Source organism: Syzygium oleosum, unplaced genomic scaffold, assembly GCF_021117445.2.
Source record: "Syzygium oleosum isolate NSW1041296 unplaced genomic scaffold, Sole_v2.1 Sole_v2.34, whole genome shotgun sequence".
Taxonomy (NCBI): Eukaryota; Viridiplantae; Streptophyta; class Magnoliopsida; order Myrtales; family Myrtaceae; genus Syzygium; species Syzygium oleosum.
The window spans coordinates 2,929,378-2,951,498 of NW_026607518.1; the positions used below are offsets into that span (position 1 = coordinate 2,929,378).

Below are 22,121 nucleotides of genomic sequence, written 5' to 3' on the forward strand. Positions count from 1 at the left end.
ATAACCCCAAAAATTCGGAATCCAAGCTTAGGGCACATGGGCGGAACGGTAATTTTCCGGTCCCGGGTCAAATTTCCAATTTTTGACTCTATCGATCCCAAATATGAGTGGCCACATAAAAATGACGTCGTCCTTGAAAAGTAGTCGCGTACGCCCACGAAATTCGACACCGAAGTCCGGACTCAATTCCACGATTGTTTTCACTCAATTTGCAGTTTTAGCGTTTCTCACTAACGGGCGGCTATTTAGGGGTTATGCGTATCGACCTAGGGCTACTCGAGTCATGACGGTCTCGATTTCCTCGAGAACACGAGGAATTATCGCTAGTCCTGGGGGTCGCGATCATTCGGGATAAGCTCGGGGTCGTTTGCCATGTGCACTCTCGGTCATGCGGTATCACCCGCGATCCGGTCGTGCGTCGTTGGCCAAACTAAACCCGTCACTCTCCTTGGATCGACCCATATTGGCACAAAATATTTCCTCGTCGCATCTCGGAATCGAACTCAATTCACGGCCAAGTTCTTGGGTCCACGTACCATTTTCCTGGTTAGCCTTTCCCTACTGGTCAATATCCCGAGAATGATCAGTTCCGGGCGAGACTTACTAAAATGAAATGAGAAATATATCAATTTCATTGATCACGAAAGTGAGTCGAATTTCAGGACGTTACAACTCTTCCCCCCTTACAAAAATTTCGTCCTCTAAATTTACAATCCAAACCCGACTACTCAAATAAATGGGGGTGTTGACGTCGCATTACTTCCTCACTTTCCCAGGTGGCGCCTTCCGTCCCGTGATGTTCCCAAATCACTTTGACTAACGGGATCGTCTTGTCCTCAAAACTTGTTCCTTCCTGTCCTCGATCCGCACCGGTCTTTCCACGTACGACACCCTGTCGTCCACGTCTATTACTTCATGATTTAGCACGTGAGTCGGATCTGGTTCGTACTTCTTCAACATTGACATGTGGAAGACGTTATGAACTTGCGACAAATTTGGCGGCAAGGCGAGACGATAAGCCAACATTCCAATCTTTTCCAAAATCTCGAACGAGCCTATATACCTTGGACTTAGTTTTCCTTTCTTGCCAAACCGAGACAATCCCCTCATCGGCGAGATCTTAAGGAATACATGGTCACCAACCCGAAACTCTAACGGTCTATGCCTTCGGTCCGCGTAACTTTTCTGACGGCTCTGAGCTGTCCTCAGCTTTTCCCTGATAATCTTTACTGCTTCCGTCGACTGCTGAACCAACTCTGGACCCGTTATACTTCTTTCTCCTACTTCATCCCAACACAATGGTGTTCTGTACGCTCGGCCATAAAGTGCTTCAAACAGGGCCATTCCGATACTCTGCTGAAAGCTGTTATTGTAGGCGAATTTCACCAAATGTAACTGCTCTTCCCACTTGCCCTGAAAATCTAACACGCATGCTCTCAACATATCCTCTAGGGTCTGAATAGTCCTCTCAGATTGGCGATCCGTCTGAGGATGATAGGCCATACCGAATTGCAACTTAGTTCCCATGGCTGATTGCAGACTTTTTCAAAAATTCGCAGTAAACCGGGGATCACGATCCGAAGTGATTGGTACTGGTACTCCATGAAGACGAACTATCTGCTGCACATATAATTCTGCAAACCTTTCTAGCTCAAAGTCCTTTCGTACTGCCAGGAAGTGCGCCGACTTGGTCAGTCTGTCTACTATCACCCAAATAGAGTCGTGTCCCCTCTGGCTTCTTGGCAATCCCGTTACAAAATCCATTGTAATATGCTCCCATTTCCATTCTGGGATTTCCAACGGTTGCAACATTCCACCAGGCTTATAATGCTATGCCTTCACTTGTTGACACGTCAAACACTTGGTCACATGCTTGAGAACGTCCACTTTCATTCCGTTCCACCAATAGTGCTGCTGAAGGTTCTGGTACATCTTCGTGCTGCCCGGGTGAATGCTATAACTGCTCCTATGAGCCTCCGATAAAATCTCTTCCTTGAGTTTCAAATCATTGGGCACACACAGACGTCCTCGAAACTTAAGAATTCCATCCTCGGACACTTGGAAGTCCAGTTTCCTCTTAGTGTCATCCATACCCAGAATTTTCTGAATCTCAAGGTCCGTAGACTGCAACGCCTTAATCTTGGCTTGCACTTCCAGTTCAATCCTTAATGTCGCCATCAGACTGGAGAGGTGTCCTACCTCGAACTTAAATTTTGAGTCTCGCGCTCCTTCCAATAAAATCCACTCTTTGACTATTAACTGCGCGATGCTCGATTTCCTGCTTAAGGCATCCGCTACCCGGTTGGCCTTTCCGGGATGATACAAAATATCACAGTCATAGTCCTTTAACAATTCCATCCAACGCCTCTGTCTCATATTCAATTCCTTTTGCAAAAACAAATACTTGAGGCTCTGATGGTCCGTGTATATCTGGAATCTTTCTCCACATAGGTAGTGCCTCCAAATCTTAAACGCGAAAATGATTGCTGCCAGCTCCAAATCGTGGGTCGGGTAGTTCATCTCATGTGGCCTTAACTGACGTGATGCATAAGCAACCACCCTTCCATGTTGCATTAGCACGCATCCCAACCCCTTAAGCGAAGCATCGCTATAAATCTCATATCCTCCCGGTCCTGAAGGGATCGTCAGCACTGGCGCCATCGTCAACTCCTGAAAGCTCTCTTCGCACTTTTCTGTCCACTCAAACTTAGTCTCCTTCTTAAGCAATCTCATCAAGGGAATGGCTATCGCTGAGAATCTTTCCACGAATCGCCGATAATAACCTGCCAGTCCTAAGAAACTCCGAACCTCAGTAACTGTCGTCGGTCTCGGCCAATCCATTACTGCTTCAATCTTTGCCGAATCCACGGAGATTCCTTCTCCGGAAATTATATGTCCAAGAAACGCTACTCGTTTCAGCTAAAACTCGCACTTGCTAAACTTAGCATACAGTGCGTGCTCTCTTAACGTCCGTAAAACTCTTTCCAAATGTATCTCATGCTCTTCGGGACTCTTTGAATACACTAGAATATCATCTATGAAGACGATGATGAACTGATCCAAGAATTCCTTGAATACCCGGTTCATTAAATCCATGAAAGCAGCAGGGGCATTCGTCAGTCCAAACGGCATCACTGTGAACTCATAGTGCCCATATCTCGTCCTGAATGCCATCTTTGGGATATCCTCCTTTTGGATCCTTAACTGATGTTACCCCGTCCTTAGGTCAATTTTAGAAAATACCGAAGCTCCTTGCAACTGATCGAACAGGTCGTCAATCCTTGGGAGGGGATACTTATTCTTGATTGTGACCTGATTCAGCTGACGGTAATCAATACACAGCCTCAACGACCCATCCTTCTTTCTAACGAATGATACCGGCGCTCCCCATGGAGACGCACTCGGTCGGATAAAATCTTTGTCTAACAATTCCTGCATCTGAACCTTTAATTCCTTCAACTCTGACAATGACATCCTATAAGGCGGCTTCGATATTGGCTCAGTCCCAGGGGCCAACTCGATAACAAATTCCACTTCTCCTTCTGGTGGCAATCCTGGCAATTCCTGGGGAAAGACATCGGGAAAGTTGCACACCACTGCTATATCCTCTAGCTGCACTTCTTCTGCCGTCGAATCAATTACACTTGCCAGATAACCTTGACAGCCCTCATTCAACAACTTAGTTGCCTCTACTGATGAAACCCAAGGGATCGAGGTTCCTCCTCGACTCCCTACAAACTCAAATTTAGGATGTCCAGCCGGTCTAAACTAAATCACCCTGCTACTATAATCCATCACAGCATTCTGTCTAACTAACCAATCCATGCCCACAATCACATCAAAATCATACATTGGCAAAACGGCTAAATCTATTCTGCTTTCTACGCCACCTATTAGTATCTCACAGTCTGGGCATCCTAATGATATGCATATCTTATCCATTAATGGCGTAGTCACACACAACCGCACTTCTAACAAGACAGGTTTTAATCCAGCCAATTCAACAAACTGAGCAGATACAAAGGAGTGCGGCGCTCCCTGATCAAACAAAGCGTAGGCGACATGATGGCACAGGGAAACCGTACCTGTGACCACACCGGGCGCATTCTCAGCTTCTCTTCGCGCCATGGCGTACACACGTCCTTGTGCCGGCGATCTGGTCATAATAGCCGAGCGGAGGATTCCCATTCCGATTCCCACCCTGGGGTCGCTACGCCCGTACCTGCTGGTCCTAAGTAGGTCGCCAGGCCGGGGGACAGTTCCTAATCTGGTGTTCCATACTCCCACATTTGAAGCAAGTCCTAAATTTGCTCTGCTGGTGGCTCGACTTTCCGATATTCTTCTTGATCGGTGGGACGAATCGCCTGTTTCCCGCCATCGGTTTCTTCCCGAGACGACGGTTGTCCCTAGCCGGGGCGAACCGCGATCCAGATGCGGCTGCCCTCTCTGACTGGTCTCACTCTATAGCTTGGGCCCGTTCATACATCTCCCCATATTCCCCGATATTGAGCGATATCATTTGGCTCCTAAGATCCAGCTTTAGCCTATCTCGAAATCTCCGAACCTTGTCCTGCAGGTTCTCTACCATCCTGGGTGCAAATCTCGATAATCTGGCGAACTCCGCTTCGTACTGATCCACGGTCATCTGCCCTTGGCGAAGTCGCATAAATTCAGCCAGTTTTCTCTCCTAGGCACTTTCCGAGAAGTACTTTCCATAGAAATTCTCTGTAAACGCGGCCCAAGTCTGGGTGGTACCCTCTGGAAATACTCTGCCCTTGGTGGCCTTCCACCAGTCATTCGCATTGTCCTGTAGCTGATATATCGCCGGTGTTACTCTTTTAGCATCGGTGCACCCCAGTACCTCAAAGGCTTTCTCCAACTCCTCCACCCAACGCGGTGCAGCCTCGGGGTCACCCTTCCCATTGAACTTTGGCGGTTTCAGTTTCAAGAACTGCTATACCAACTTAGACATCGGCCTGATCACATTTGCCGGTCTCGGAATTGGATTCTCATTGATCCCCTGATTTCCATTATTTCCGTTATTCCCATTGGCCCCATTGGCAGCAGCAACAGTGGCCTCAACAGCAGCGACGATAGTGGCATCTCTTTCCTGGGCTAGCCTACCTCCTAGAATTCCGGCTTCCTCGAGTGCCCTCAAAATCCCATCCACTCTCGGATCCTCGGCAACTCTCACTGGCGGTTCTACACGGTCTTGCTCACGACCTCGACCTCTACCTCTACCACGGCCTCGACCTCTACCTCTTCCTTGGTTACTCATCTTTCCAAGCTCGCACGCTCACCAACCTGCTATAATTTCATTCAGGAATTAGAGACCTAACCAAGCTAAACTAGTCTAAGGTCCTAGGCAGGGAACTCAATACAATAGCAGTCAAGCAACTAGCATGCGGTCTTACACAAACAGCACAACATCTCAACCAAGGAAATTCGTGTACGTACCTCGGGTCCTACTGCACCTGCACTTTACGGTTCCATTTACACTACCAATCAATCAAAACATAGACAGTCAGGAGGTACACTTAGCACACGAGCTCACCCTACTAGCTACCCAAGGTCATCTCCCCTTATTACTCCAGGCTTCCACCGAATTGGACCGAGCTGACCTTGCTCTAATACAAAATCAAACGGGGATGTCACACCCCGAACCACGGCACGCGACAACCCAACCGAGGTCGATTCGATTGCAACGTCCCAGGACGTGTCGCCGAACCAACGCTCAAGTAGAGCACAAGGCACATGCGGAAGCAATACGACACCCGAACAATTTAAAACCACGTAACCAGGATAGCCACCCAACAAACAACAAGAACAATTATACACTTGCATTGATATTGGGACCAGATACAATGTTCATATACAGCCTGAGCATAAAAAATCAAAAGCGGGTCAATGGCCACTAGTGACAAAAAGGGGTAAGTGGCCCGGGGGTCAGTCTACTGCTTAAGGTGGGGCTCCGGTCAAAAAGGTACTGGCCCTACCAGTCTGAGACTAAAGCTAAACCCTACGGTGCCCAGTCAGGATCGGAATCAAAGACTCAGAAGATGAAGAGCTATCAGGCATCTCCTCCTCAGAATCTGATGAGTCCAGCTCGGACTCAGCCTCTGCGACCTCCTCCTCCGAGTCCATATCCTCAGGCTCGGCCTCTGGTACGGGATCCTCTTCGATCAGCTCCGGCTCCTCATCATCCGGCTCCATCGGCTCCGGAACAGCGTCCCAGTCAGCTGGCTCCAAGTCTATCGGATCGGGCTCATCCACCTCGTACTCTACGGGTACACCATCAGAGCTCGCACTCTCCTCAGCTGAAGTACCAGGGTCAGTCACATCACCGTCGGGGCACTGAGGGTCCCTCGCGCCCAGCCCGTTAAACGGGACATCAAAAGTTCGGAGAGGATAATACTCTCCGAGACGATCCCTAAAGCACCAAGCTATATATTCGTGGGTCTGGTAATACGTTTCCCCCACATCCACCCATACTAAAGTATAATCCCTAATATACGACTCCCCATTCCCTACGGGGTGTATCGTCCTCGTCCGCTCTATCTGAAGCGGAATCCCAAAACATACCGGAACTTCAGGCATCCTCAGGATTGGGGGTCTGAAAGGTGGGGTTTAAACAACAGTGAGAATAAATCTCAGCGAGTAGGCCCCCTAAACCTAAACTAGACTAACATGCACCTCCTGACGAGCATTAAACAACACACAATTCAAAACATAAATGACTCAGGCCCTCGAGCCCAGATTCAATACTTACTTTGCCCTACAGGTTAGACAATTACAAATTATAATAATAACACAGAACCCACTCATGGCACATACATGACATCACTTGGTCACAACGCATATCATGCATATGCTATGCTCATGCTCACACTCGTGCTTATGCTCACAATGCACTTTCGCACACTTGCATTCTTGCACACTTGCCATTTACCAATTCTCCTCCGACCCGCGTAAAACGCATCAGGTCCATTACTCTGAGATCGATCTCCGGCCCGCGTAAAATGCATCAGGCTCATGACCCACAACCCGCGTAAAACGCCTCAGGACGGGTTCAATACCCCGCGTAAAACGCATCAGGGCAATTAGGTGATCACATGCTCATGTCATTCGTGCACACTCGTATATGCAAATGTTATGCCAATGATCGAGATGCACACTCATGGCCATAAAGTTCACACTTGGGCACTCACGAATTTCACAATGAACATTCAATTGCACAACACCACTTGTTCAATTCACAACGCAATATGTTCAATTCGCACCTCAATATGCCCAACCAACATGTTAGCGCGTTCATTTAAGCAATTCAAATCACACTTGCATGGTACATCATCCACACATACAAATCACACAATTAGATCAACATGAACTTGCGAACTCGAGGCCCGCCATGCTACTCCATTCTTGGTCACACTAGGCATATGACATGGCATCACAAATTGATCACCACCAATGACAATTCAGCCACCCAATTAGTCAATCCAAACATTCCCGGTAATTACACAATTAAACCCCAAATTGATCGCTCTTAGTCCAATTAAATCCCGGTATGGACAGCCACCAAACAGATCATTCTAGGCCAATAAATATCCTCAAAACATTCCATTAGGCTCCCCAAGACATCACCCAAATCAGCTACCATGAGATCAATGCGAGACGCGCCCGAGATTCACAATTGAACCCGAACTTAACCGAACTCGGGCCGATTCAATCCAATATTTCCAGCCATCACACAGCACATTCCAGGCCGCTAAACCTCATTAAAATTATCACGATGAACCACCTAATCGGCCACAATAACAGCCCCTAACATTCTCCACAATTTAACCCCTAAATTACCCTAATTAACCCCTAAAACTCATCTAGAAATGTAAATTAGCGTAATTAGGGTTTAGGGTTGTACTCACTTGAATTTCTAGGCTCCTAATGAAGGCTGGACAGGTGGCAAGGGGCGGCTGAGCAGTGGCGGCGAGCGGCGGTTCCCAGCAGCGCTCACGGCGGCGGCGCGCGGCTCCCCGGCGGACGGCGATCCTTGGCGGGGGCTGGCCCTCACGCGACTGGGGAAAGGAGAAGGAGAGGACGGGACGGCTGGATGGCGGTGGTGAGGCGAGGGGGACGGCGGCACATGGCGGCGGCAGCACCGGCTCCGGCGAGCGGCGGCGGCGTGAGGCCGGGAGGGAGAGGAAATGGGAGAGAGAGAGAGTGAGAGGCGTGGGAGGAGGGGCTGGCCGTTGATGGTGAGGTGAGAATGAGGAGGAGAGAGAGACTAGAGAGTGTATATGGCTTAAGCTTAGTGGGGGTGGTTGAACCACTCTTGCATAAAAGACCATCATGCCCTCAATCCATGGGTTAGGATTAAATCTAGAACAAAAATCTAGGGGCAACATGGTCCAAAATTCCAGCATTATTGGGCTGAGATACACTAATATAAAACTCCAAAATAATCTCCAAATAACCCCAAAAATTCGGAATCCAAGCTTAGGGCACAAGGGCAGAATGGTAATTTTTCGGTCCCGAGTCAAATTTCCAAATTTTGACTCTATCGATCCCAAATATGAGAGGCCACATAAAAATGATGTCGTCGTTGAAAAATAGTCGCGTACGCCCACGAAATTCGACAGCGCAGTCCGGACTCAATTCCACGATCGTTTTCACTCAATTTGCAGTTTTAGCGTCTCTCACTAACGGGCGGCTGTTTAAGGGTTACGCGTATCGACCTAGGGCTACTCGAGTCATGACGGTCCAGATTTCCTCGAGAACACGAGGAATTATCGCTAGTCTCGGGGGTCGCGATCGTTCGGGATAAGTTCGGGGTCGTTCGCCACGTGCACTCTCCATCGTGCGGTATCACCCGCGATCCGGTCATGCGTCGTTGGCCAAACTAAACCCGTCACTCTCCTTGGATCGACCCACATTGGTACAAAATTTTTCCTCGTCGCATCTCGGAATCGGACTCAATTCACGGCCGAGTTCTTGGTTCCACATACCATTTTCCTTGTTAGCCTTTCCCTACTGGTCAGTATCACGAGAATGATCAGTTTCGGACGAGACTTACTAAAATGAAATGAGAAATACATTAATTTCAATGATCACGAAAGTGAGTCGAATTTCAGGACGTTACATCGATAGAGTGGGAGAAAAGTGGACATGGCGGAGAAAGTACGATCAAATGGGAATGATGATCCTTTGAATTATTGATGGGTGTAACTTTTCTAGATGCCCTGCATTTTTGCGTTGGCCAGCTGTGTACATGTCCCAATCAGTGCGCTGGACTCCTTTAACATGTTGAATTGCGTGCATTTGTGAGGTTGACTGACTTGTGCTTTTACTACAAGACAAGGCGACTCCAAAGTCAAGGATCATCCCATCTATTTCCAATCTTTTTATATTGTGCCTCCTCCGCACACAAAAAGCAATTCTTCACCAATTTCTCTTTGCCCAACGACAAACAGAGAAATGATTGATGCTCTCAACTCTCCGTTGGAGAAACTTCCCAAAAGAATATGCATAGCCGTTAGAAAAAAAAATCATTATCTTCGAGTGATTTGATCGCCTATACAATCAAATCTTAGTTTCCATAAGTATAGTTCTTTATGTTTAGGGAACAATCTTGTGATTATCAAATAAAATATCTTGAGATATTGATTATAAAATTAATTTGATTGACCTGCATAAACTTGCCAAAAATAATAATTATTGAATCTGACGATGAATTTTGAGTCTGATAACAAAGTACTTTCATCGATTAAGTCTGATGAATCAATAATTACCTGCATCAAATAACTTAAGTGTAATTGAGGTCAGAAAAAGATTGTTTTGTCATTCTTCAAAACTAATTAGGGATTTTCTTTAATATCACGGAAAATGAATGATTTAGAAAACATATTCTTAAAAACGATCCCTCTCGTATCGCTTATTAAAATGAATGAACTAAAAATATTTTCATCGTCCACGAAAATATTTATGTATAAATTATTATCGATAATAAAAATATTTTTTATTGACTAATTATTTTAAGTGATACAAGCTATTATGTTTAAAAAAACATTTTTTAAAGTATTAATTTTTTTGTTAAACAAGTGCATTTTAAGACGAAAGATTATGTATTAAAAGGAAGTCATTTGGGAGATGGACCTGTTTGTTGATGGGACGTCGACCCAAAAAATAACGTCGATTGTCACGTCCCGAACCCCACAGCGTGCGACAACCCAACCGAGGTCGATTCGATTGTGACGTCCCAGGACGCGTCGCCGACCCAACGCCCAAACAGAGCACAAGGCACATGCGGAAGCAATACGACACCCGAACAATTTAAAACCACGTAACCAAGGATAGCCACCCAACAAACAACAAGTACAATTATACACTTGCATTGATATTGGGGACCAGATATAATGTTCATATACAGCCTGAGCATAAAAAATCAAAAGCGGGTCAATGGCCACTACTGACAAAAAGGGGTAAGTAGCCCGGGGGTCAGTCTACTACTTAAGGTGGGGCTCCGGTCAAAAAGGTATTGGCCCTACCAGTTTGAGACTAAAGCTAAACCCTACGGTTCCCAGTCCGGATCGAAATCAGAAAACTCAGAAGATGAAGAGCTATCAGGCATCTCCTCCTCAGAATCTGATGAGTCCAGCTCGAACTCAGCCTCTGCAACCTCCTCCTCCGAGTCCATATCCTCAGGCTCAGCCTCTGGTACGGGATCCTCCTCGATCGGCTCCGGCTCCTCATCATCTGGCTCCATCGGCTTCGGAACAGCGTCCCAGTCAGGTGGCTCCAAGTCCATCGGATCGGGCTCATCCACCTCGTACTCTACGGGTACACCATCAGAGCTCGCACTCTCCTCAGCTGAAGTACCAGGGTCAGTCACATCACCGTCGGGGCACTGGGGGTCCCTCGCGCCCAGCCCGTTAAACGGGACATCAAAAGTCCGGAGAGGACCATACTCTCCGAGACGTTCCCTAAAGCACCAAGCTACATATTCGTGGGACTGGTAATACGTTTCCCCCACATGCACCCATACTAAAGTATAATGCCTAATATACGACTCCCCGTTCCCTACGAGGTGTATCGTCCTCGTCCGCTCTATCTGATGCGGAATCCCAAAACATACCGGAACTTCAGGCATCCTCAGGCTTGGGGGTTTGAAAGGTGGGGTTTAAACAACAGTGAGAATAAATCTCAGCGAGTAGGCCCCCTAAACCTAAACTAGGCTAACATGCACCTCCTGACGAGCATTAAACAACACACAATTCAAAACATAAATGACTCAGGCCCTCAAGCCCAGATTCAATACTTACTTTGCCCTGCAAGTTAGACAATTATAAATTATAATAATAACACAGAACCCACTCATGGCACATACATGACATCACTTGGTCACAACGCATATCATGTATATGCTATGCTCATGCTCACACTCGTGCTCATGCTCACAATGCACTTTCGCACACTTGCATTCTTGCACACTTGCCATTTACCAATTCTCCTCCGACCCGCGTAAAACGCATCAGGTCCATTACTCTGAGATCGATCTCCGGCCCGCGTAAAACGCATCAGGCTCATGACCCACAACCCGCGTAAAACGCCTCAGGTTGGTCATCTTCCGGTAATCCGGGCATTGTCCCGCGTAACACGCCTCAGGACGGGTTCAATACCCCGCGTAAAACGCATCAGGGCTTTATGTGATCACACACTCACATACATCAGTTATTCTCTGAACCCTGCGTAAAACGCATCAGGGCAATTAGGTGATCACATACTCATGTCATTCGTGCACACTCGTATATGCACATGTTATGCCAATGATCGAGATGCACACTCATGGCCATAAAGTTCACACTTGGGCACTCACGAATTTCACAATGAGCATTCAATTGCACAACACCACTTGTTCAATTCACAACGCAATATGTTCAATTCGCACCTCAATATGCCCAACCAACATGTTAGCGCGTTCATTTAAGCAATTCAAATCACACTTGCATGGTACATAATCACACATATAAATCACACAATTAGATCAACATGAACTTGCGAACTCGAGGCCCGCCATGCTACTCCATTCTTGGTCACACTAGGCATATGACATGGCATCACAAATTGATCACCACCAATGACAATTCAGCCACCCAATTAGTCAATCCAAACATTCCCGGTAATTACACAATTAAACCCCAAATTAATCGCTCTTAGTCCAATTAAATCCCGGTATGGACAGCCACCAAACAGATCATTCTAGGCCAATAAATATCCTCAAAACATTCCATTAGGCTCCCCAAGACATCACCCAAATCAGCTACCATGAGGTCAATGCGAGACGCGCCCGAGATTCACAATTGAACCCGAACTTAACCGAACTCGGGCCGATTCAATCCAATATTTCCAGCCATCACACAGCACATTCTAGGCCGCTAAACCTCATTAAAATTATCATGATGAACCACCTAATCGGCCACAATAACAGCCCCTAACATTCTCCACAACTTAACCCCTAAATTACCCTAATTAACCCCTAAAACTCATCTAGAAATGTAAATTAGCCTAATTAGGGTTTAGGGTTGTACTCACTTGGATTTCTAGGCTCCTAATGAAGGCTGGACAGGTGGGAAGGGGCGGCTAAGTAGTGGCGGCGAAAGACGGTTGCCGGCGGCGTTCACGGCGGAGGCGCGCGGCTCCCCGGCGGACGGCGATCCTTGGCGGGGGCTGGTCCTCACGCGGCTGGGGAAGGGAGAAGGAGAGGACGGGATGGCTGGATGGTGGTGGTGAGGCGAGGGGGACAGCGGCACACGGCGGCGGCAGCACCGGCTCCGGCGAGCGGCGGCGACGTGAAGCCGGGAGGGAGAGGAAATGGGAGAGAGAGAGTGAGAGGCGTGGGAGGAGGGGCTGGCCGGTGATGGTGAGGTGAGAATGAGGAGGAGAGAGAGACTAGAGAGTGTATATGGCTTAAGCTTAGTGGGGGTGGTTGAACCACTCTTGCACAAAAGACCATCATGCCCTCAATCTATGGGTTAGGATTAAATCTAGAACAAAAATCTAGGGGCAACATGGTCAAAAATTTCAGCATTATTGGGCTGAGATACACTAATATAAAACTCCAAAATAATCTCCAAATAACCCCAAAAATTCGGAATCCAAGCTTAGGGCACAAGGGCAAAACGGTAATTTTCCGGTCCCGAGTTAAATTTCCAATTTTTGACTCTATCGATCCCAAATATTAGTGGCCACATAAAAATGACGTCGTCGTTGAAAAATAGTCGCGTACGCCCACGAAATTCGACACCGAAGTCCGGACTCAATTCCAAGATTGTTTTCACTCAATTTGCAGTTTTAGCGTATCTCACTAACGGGCGGCTGTTTAGGGGTTACGTGTATCGACCTAGGGCTACTCGAGTCATGACGGTCCCGATTTCCTCGAGAACACGAGGAATTATCGCTAGTCTCAGGGGTCGCGATCGTTCGGGATAAGTTCGGGGTCGTTCGCCACGTGCACTCTCGATCGTGTGGTATCACCCGCGATCTGGTCATGCGTCGTTGGCCAAACTAAAGCCGTCACTCTCCTTGGATCGACCCACATTGGCAAAAAAATTTTCCTCGTCGCATCTCAGAATCGGACTCAATTCATGGCCGAGTTCTTGGGTCCACGTACCATTTTCCTGGTTAGCCTTTCCCTACTGGTCAGTATCCCGAGAATGATCAGTTCCGGGTGAGACTTACTAAAATGAAATGAGAAATACATCAATTTTATTGATCACGAAAGTGAGTCGAATTTCAGGACGTTACATCGATAGAGTGGAAGAAAAGTGGACATAGTGAAGAAAGTACGATCAAATGGGAATGATGATCCTTTGAATTATTGATGGGTGTAACTTTTCTAGATGCCCTGCATTTTTGCGTTGGCCAGCTGTGTACATGTCCCAATCAGTGCGCTAGACTCCTTTAATATCTTGAATTGCGTGCATTTGTGAGGTTGACTGACTTGTGCTTTTTCTACAAGACAAGGCGACTCCAAAGTCATGGATCATCCCATCTATTTCCAATCTTTTTATATTGTGCCTCCTCCGCACACAAAAAGCAATTCTTCACCAATTTCTCTTTGCCCAACGACAAACAGAGAAATGATTGATGCTCTCAACTCTCCGTTGGAGAAACTTCCCAAATGAATATGCATAGCCGTTAGAAAAAAAATCATTATCTTCGAGTGATTTGATCGCCTATACAGTCAAATCTTAGTTTCCATAAGTATAGTTTTTTGTGTTTAAGGAACAATCTTGTGATTATCAAATAAAATATCTTGAGATATTGATTATAGAATCAATTTGATTAACCTGCATAAACTTGCCAAAAATAATAATTATTGAATCTGACGATGAATTTTGAGTCTGATAACAAAGTACTTTCATCGATTAAGTCTGATGACTCAATAATTACCTGCATCAAATAACTTAAGTGTAATTGAGGTCAGAAAAAGATTATTTTGTCATTCTTCACAACTAATTAGGGATTTTCTTTAACATCACGGAAAATGAATGATTTAGAAAACATATTCTTAAAAACGATCTCTCTCGTATCGCTTATTAAAATGAATGAATTAAAAATATTTTCATCGTCCACGAAAATATTTATGTATAAATTATTATCGATAATAAAAATATTTTTTATTGACTAATTATTTTAAGTGATACAAGCTATTATGTTTAAAAAAACATTTTTTAATGTATTAATTTTTTTGTTAAACAAGTGCATTTTAAGACGAAAGATTATGTATTAAAAGGAAATCATTTGGGAGATGGACTTGTTTGTTGATGGGATGTCGACCCAAAAAATAACGTCGATAGAGTGGAAGAAAAGTGGACATAGCGGAGAAAGTACGATCAAATGGGAATGATGATCTTTTGAATTATTGATGAGTGTAACTTTTCTAGATGCCCTGCATTTTTGCGTTGGCCAGCTGTGTACATGTCCCAATCAGTGCGCTGGACTCCTTTAATATGTTGAATTGCGTGCATTTGTGAGGTTGACTGACTTGTGCTTTTTCTACAAGACAAGGCGACTCCAAAGTCAAGGATCATCCCATCTATTTCCAATCTTTTTATATTGTGCCTCCTCCGCACACAAAAAGCAATTCTTCACCAATTTCTCTTTGCCCAACGACAAACAGAGAAATGATTGATGCGCTCAGCTCTCCGTTGGAGAAACTTCCCAAATGAATATGCATAGCCGTTAGAAAAAAAATCATTATCTTCGAGTGATTTGATCGCCTATACAATCAAATCTTAGTTTCCATAAGTATAGTTCTTTGTGTTTAAGGAACAATCTTGTGATTATCAAATAAAATATCTTGAGCTATTGATTGTAGAATCAATTTGATTGACCTGCATAAACTTGCCAAAAATAATAATTATTGAATCTGACGATGAATTTTGAGTCTGATAACAAAGTACTTTCATCGATTAAGTCTGATGACTCAATAATTACCTGCATCAAATAACTTAAGTGTAATTGAGGTCAGAAAAAGATTGTTTTGTCATTCTTCAAAACTAATTAGGGATTTTCTTTAACATCACGGAAAATGAATGATTTAGAAAACATATTCTTAAAAACGATCCCTCTCGTATCGCTTATTAAAATGAATGAATTAAAAATATTTTCATCGTCCACGAAAATATTTATGTATAAATTATTATCGATAATAAAAATATTTTTTATTGACTAATTATTTTAAGTGATACAAGCTATTATGTTTAAAAAAACATTTTTTAATGTATTAATTTTTTTTGTTAAACAAGTGCATTTTAAGACGAAAGATTATGTATTAAAAGGAAATCATTTGGGAGATGGACTTGTTTGTTGATGGGATGTCGACCCAAAAAATAACGTCGATAGAGTGGAAGAAAAGTGGACATAGCGGAGAAAGTACGATCAAATGGGAATGATGATCTTTTGAATTATTGATGAGTGTAACTTTTCTAGATGCCCTGCATTTTTGCGTTGGCCAGCTGTGTACATGTCCCAATCAGTGCGCTGGACTCCTTTAATATGTTGAATTGCGTGCATTTGTGAGGTTGACTGACTTGTGCTTTTTCTACGGGACAAGGCGACTCCAAGTGGAGGATCATCCCATCTATTTCCAATCTTTTTATATTGTGCCTCCTCCGCACACAAAAAGCAATTCTTCACCAATTTCTCTTTGCCCAACGACAAACAGAGAAATGATTGATGCGCTCAGCTCTCCATTGGAGAAACTTCCCAAATGAATATGCATAGCCGTTAGAAAAAAAAACCATTATCTTCGAGTGATTTGATCGCCTATACAATCAAATCTTAGTTTCCATAAGTATAGTTCTTTTTGTTTAAGGAACAATCTTGTGATTATCAAATAAAATATCTTGAGCTATTGATTGTAGAATCAATTTGATTGACCTGCATAAACTTGCCAAAAATAATAATTATTGAATCTGACGATGAATTTTGAGTCTGATAACAAAGTACTTTCATCGATTAAGTCTGATGACTCAATAATTACCTGCATCAAATAACTTAAGTGTAATTGAGGTCAGAAAAAGATTGTTTTGTCATTCTTCAAAACTAATTAGGGATTTTCTTTAACATCACGGAAAATGAATGATTTAGAAAACATATTCTTAAAAACGATCCCTCTCGTATCGCTTATTAAAATGAATGAATTAAAAATATTTTCATCGTCCACGAAAATATTTATGTATAAATTATTATCGATAATAAAAATATTTTTTATTGACTAATTATTTTAAGTGATACAAGCTATTATGTTTAAAAAAACATTTTTTAATGTATTAATTTTTTTGTTAAACAAGTGCATTTTAAGACGAAAGATTATGTATTAAAAGGAAATCATTTGGGAGATGGACTTGTTTGTTGATGCGACGTCGACCCAAAAATCACGTCGATAGAGTGGAAGAAAAGTGGACATAGCGGAGAAAGTACGATCAAATGGGAATGATGATCTTTTGAATTATTGATGAGTGTAACTTTTCTAGATGCCCTGCATTTTTGCGTTGGCCAGCTGTGTACATGTCCCAATCAGTGCGCTGGACTCCTTTAATATGTTGAATTGCGTGCATTTGTGAGGTTGACTGACTTGTGCTTTTTCTACAAGACAAGGCGACTCCAAAGTCAAGGATTATCCCATCTATTTCCAATCTTTTTATATTGTGCCTCCTCCGCACACAAAAAGCAATTCTTCACCAATTTCTCTTTGCCCAACGACAAACAGAGAAATGATTGATGCGCTCAGCTCTCCATTGGAGAAACTTCCCAAATGAATATGCATAGCCGTTAGAAAAAAAACCATTATCTTCGAGTGATTTGATCGCCTATACAATCAAATCTTAGTTTCCATAAGTATAGTTCTTTTTGTTTAAGGAACAATCTTGTGATTATCAAATAAAATATCTTGAGATATTGATTATAGAATCAATTTGATTGACCTGCATAAACTTGCCAAAAATAATAATTATTGAATCTGACGATGAATTTTGAGTCTGATAACAAAGTACTTTCATCGATTAAGTCTGATGACTCAATAATTACCTGCATCAAATAACTTAAGTGTAATTGAGGTCAGAAAAAGATTGTTTTGTCATTCTTCAAAACTAATTAGGGATTTTCTTTAACATCACGGAAAATGAATGATTTAGAAAACATATTCTTAAAAACGATCTCTCTCGTATCGCTTATTAAAATGAATGAATTAAAAATATTTTCATCGTCCACGAAAATATTTATGTATAAATTATTATCGATAATAAAAATATTTTTTATTGACTAATTATTTTAAGTGATACAAGCTATTATGTTTAAAAAAACATTTTTTAAAGTATTAATTTTTTTGTTAAACAAGTGCATTTTAAGACGAAAGATTATGTATTAAAAGGAATTCATTTGGGAGATGGACCTGTTTGTTGATGGGATGTCGACCCAAAAAATAACGTCGATAGAGTGGAAGAAAAGTGGACATAACGGAGAAAGTATGATCAAATGGGAATGATGATCTTTTGAATTATTGATGGGTGTAACTTTTCTAGATGCCCTGCATTTTTGCGTTGGCCAGCTGTGTACATGTCCCAATCAGTGCGCTGGACTCCTTTAATATGTTGAATTGCGTGCATTTGTTGGGTTGACTGACTTGGACTTTTTCTACGGGACAAGGCGACTCCAAGTGGAGGATCATCCCATCTATTTCCAATCTTTTTATATTGTGCCTCCTCCGCACACAAAAAGCAATTCTTCACCAATTTCTCTTTGCCCAACGACAAACAGAGAAATGATTGATGCTCTCAGCTTCCCGACTACCTATCGAGTGTTTCTACTCATTCTTGTTCTATTGCAAGCACTGAGTATCACTGCAAAGTCGATTAATCGGTCGTGTGTCGCTTCATCTTGCGGTGATATTCGCAACATTAGGGATCCATTCAGATTGAAGAGTGATCTGAAAGGATGTGATGACCCAAAATTCGAACTGATTTGCGAAGGTAATCGTACTATTCTATACTTGAATGATAACAGATACTATGTGCGATCTATCGATTATTCGCTCCTTCAAATTAGATTGGTCGATGACGGGATACAAAAGAATAATTGCTCATCTCTCCCCCGTCACTCGTTGTTGCTGCCTAACTTCCGGGACGATATCGGTTCCTATTGGTTTAACCAAGATAGATATTTCGTACTAGACACTGCAAAAATCGGTACTGTAGTCATTGTGAACTGCTCAAAGCCGGTTAATTCTTCATTCTACATCTCTACCGGTCCATCATGCACTATGGGGCCGTATTCTTCCAACACATCATCGAGTTGGAACTTGTATGCTATAGTCAATCCAAAAGCATCGGATGTTAGGGATTTTTGCACCATTAGCGGTCGGACGTGGGTATCAAATTTTGACAGTTATGAGCAGATTAACAGTAGCTCCTACAACTACGAGCAAATCCATAACATCATGGCCGATGGATTTGTTATCGATGGTCCGAATTTTAAACGGAACAATGATTACTTTTGCACAGTTAGTATCTATAGCATCTACATGGGTCAGTATTGCGGACACGGCCCCTATAGTTTCCGCAACTGGACTTTCTTTTGCGTCTTTGATTTCTATAGCATCCTCAGAGGTCAGGTTTGCGGATACAAGTACAGCGACCACGGTAAGCATCGGTTGGCGATAAAATCTTACCGCATTTATGCATGATTGTGTACACTCTTTCACTTGCCACTTTCTCTTCAAAACTGGAATATGTAAGAAATATTTCAAATCCAAGAAAATAATGACAAAGTATACATGTTAGTATAGGTCAATATGTCTGTATTTGAAAGATTTTCGGAGCTTTGCGTTACATATTAAAATCAAATTGTAGGAGTTGCAAAATTTGCGAACAAAATAAAAAAATTGACAATAGAAGTCACCCCAAGTAGGCCCATCATCAACTGCACACATTCATGTGTATAGATTATAAATTCCTTTCCACAAAACGATGGAATTCCAGATGTGAAAAAAAAGGGTCATTGTTCGAGCAGCCACATGACTAGTTTTTTTGTTGGCATAGGGTTCAGATTTTTCTTATTTTCTTAATTAGTTCCTTAATTAGTCACTTGATTAATATTTCAAGTGACACTTGTGCTAGCAAATTCCTTAAAAAATTATGTACATGTATTGATAGGAAGAACAAAATAATCAATTAAAAATGGAAATCACCGTTTCTCTATAATTGTTGCTTGCTAAGTAATCAAAAGGAGTTTCTTGTGTTGTCTATCAACTATGTGAAACAAAGCTTATTATTTTCATTTATTTGCAAATGCACGCAACCCACTCCTAATTTTCTTTTGGGCAAACCTCAACTTGCAAAAGTAGCTAGCTACTACTCTGTTTCCTCGTGAGTTTTGTTTTTCGGACTTCTTTTCCTTCAATTTCCTTTCAAATCAGTCATTCCTTCCACAGGTCTCCTGGATGATATGACCGTTTGGATAACTGTGGATTTTATATCTCTACTAGGTAAGCCATAATGATTTGTTCTTAAAATAATTTAAAAAAATTATTCTAACCTCTTAGAATTTTCTTCAGTGTATTTCTGTGCAGCAAAATTCATAATCGGTATGCCATTTGTCGGGCTATTTCTTATCTACACTTACAGAAAAAGACACTTAGCGATGGACAAGAACATTGAAGAATTTTTGCAAGCTCAAAATAACTTTTTGCCCATAAGGTACTCTTACTCGAATATTAAGAAGATGACGAAAAATTCTAAGCACAAACTAGGAGAAGGAGGGTATGGTTCCGTGTACAAAGGAATGCTCCGAAGCGGCAATGAAGTGGCCATCAAGATTTTAAAGCAATCCAAGGCCCATGGGCAAGATTTTATCAGTGAAGTGGCTACTATTGGAAGAATTCACCATGTTAATGTAGTGCAACTCATTGGTTTTTGCTTTGAAGGCTCGAAACAAGCTCTTGTGTATGATCTCATGTCAAATGGATCTTTGGATAAGCACATTTTCACTAAGGAAGGTGAGAGGTTTCTTGATTACATGAAAATATATGAGATTGCTCTTGGGGTGGCGAGGGGGATTGAATATTTACATCAGGGGTGCGACATGCAAATACTACACTTCGATATCAAGCCTCACAATATTCTTTTAGATAAGAATTTCACTCCGAAAGTTTCCGATTTTGGACTCGCAAAACTTTATCCCACTGATCATAGCACAATCTCAATGACTGCTGCAAGAGGGACCTTAGGATATATGGCACCCGAGTTGTTCTACAGAAACATCGGTGGTATATCTTATAAAGCGGATGTTTATAGCTTTGGAATGTTGCTCATGGAAATGGCAGGTAGAAGGAAGAATATAAATGCAAATGCGGAACACTCAAGCCAAATTTATTTTCCGTTGTGGGTGTACGACCAAGTCAATGAAGAAAAAAGTGTTGAAACGGAAGTTGTAGCAGAGGAAAGGAAGGTTATCAAAAATATGATAATAGTTGCATTATGGTGTATACAATTAAACCCTGATCATCGGCCTTCAATGAGCAAAGTCTTAGAAATGCTCGAAAAAGATATTGGTGAACTCCAAATGCCTCCAAAGCCACTTATTTACCCACCTGATGTGCCAGTTAACAATGATGAAGCCGAGACGGAGTTAGAAACATTCTCAACTTTATCAAGCACTCCAATAATTTCTGCTAGATTTCCTTTTGGAGATACCAATGATGTTTAAAGAACCATGCATAGTTTGATTGGAAATGCTTTGTGTGTATTTGCTATTTGTTCCACAATGTAGTATTATGTTGGGAGGGACTTGAGATAGTTTAGCTCCACAGTGGTTACTTTTGAGATTGTCTTCTTCTAGCTCTTAGGTTAATGTTGTGTTATTGTATTTCATATAGTTTTACTCTCTTGCATCCTCCTTCGAAAAGATAAACACATTGGTAAGAGGGCAAGGATAAAAACGGTGATGGAAATTCAGAATTTTTCTCCCACATTATGTGATTTAGGGTAATGCCAATAAAAATGCCAATAATAACCAGGGCTCTTGCTATTTATAATTCTACTACCGGCGTATAACTAGATATCAAGAATTGTTGATTTCAACTTATGAATTCATTTTCAGAGAAAATATCCATATATACGTTTTACAAAGTGAAGACCATTTATCTATGCAAGAAACAACTCTTATCAAAATGGACAAGGTCTTAGCAGAAACAATTGTATGAAGTTTTTATTTGAAAAAAAAATTCGTTTCATTTTAAAATTAAGGTAAATTGCAATATGTTGTATTCGACGGGTAAAGATATAAATTGGCAAGATTTAAACTAATGGCATAATCTCATCTAACCTTATTTGTATTGACAACTCCACTGTGTTATCTCTTTCTTTGTATTATGTTTTATTAAAGAAAGTGTGATTTCTAATTAGACTTTGATCCTTTCCCCTTGAACCCTACCCCCTTTTGTTTTCGATGACTTTGAAGTCTTCTAATTAGCCAAACTTTTTAAGCACGCCAAAGAGAATCTTATAGCGTGGAGAATTTTCTTCAGAATTTTGCTCCGAAGACCTGTGGAGAATTTTCTTCAA

The 22,121-nt window shown here is 42.5% G+C and overlaps 1 protein-coding gene across 1 annotated transcript; it reads left to right on the top strand.

The window, feature by feature from the left end:
• The first annotated feature begins 20,002 nt into the window (after positions 1-20,002).
• Positions 20,003-21,264, top strand: LOC115693736 (rust resistance kinase Lr10-like). The gene has a single exon (XM_030620800.2). It carries the CDS (start codon positions 20,146-20,148, stop codon positions 21,262-21,264), a length of 1,119 nt encoding a protein of 372 aa, XP_030476660.2. The 5' UTR covers positions 20,003-20,145.
• Positions 21,265-22,121: the final 857 nt, after the last annotated feature.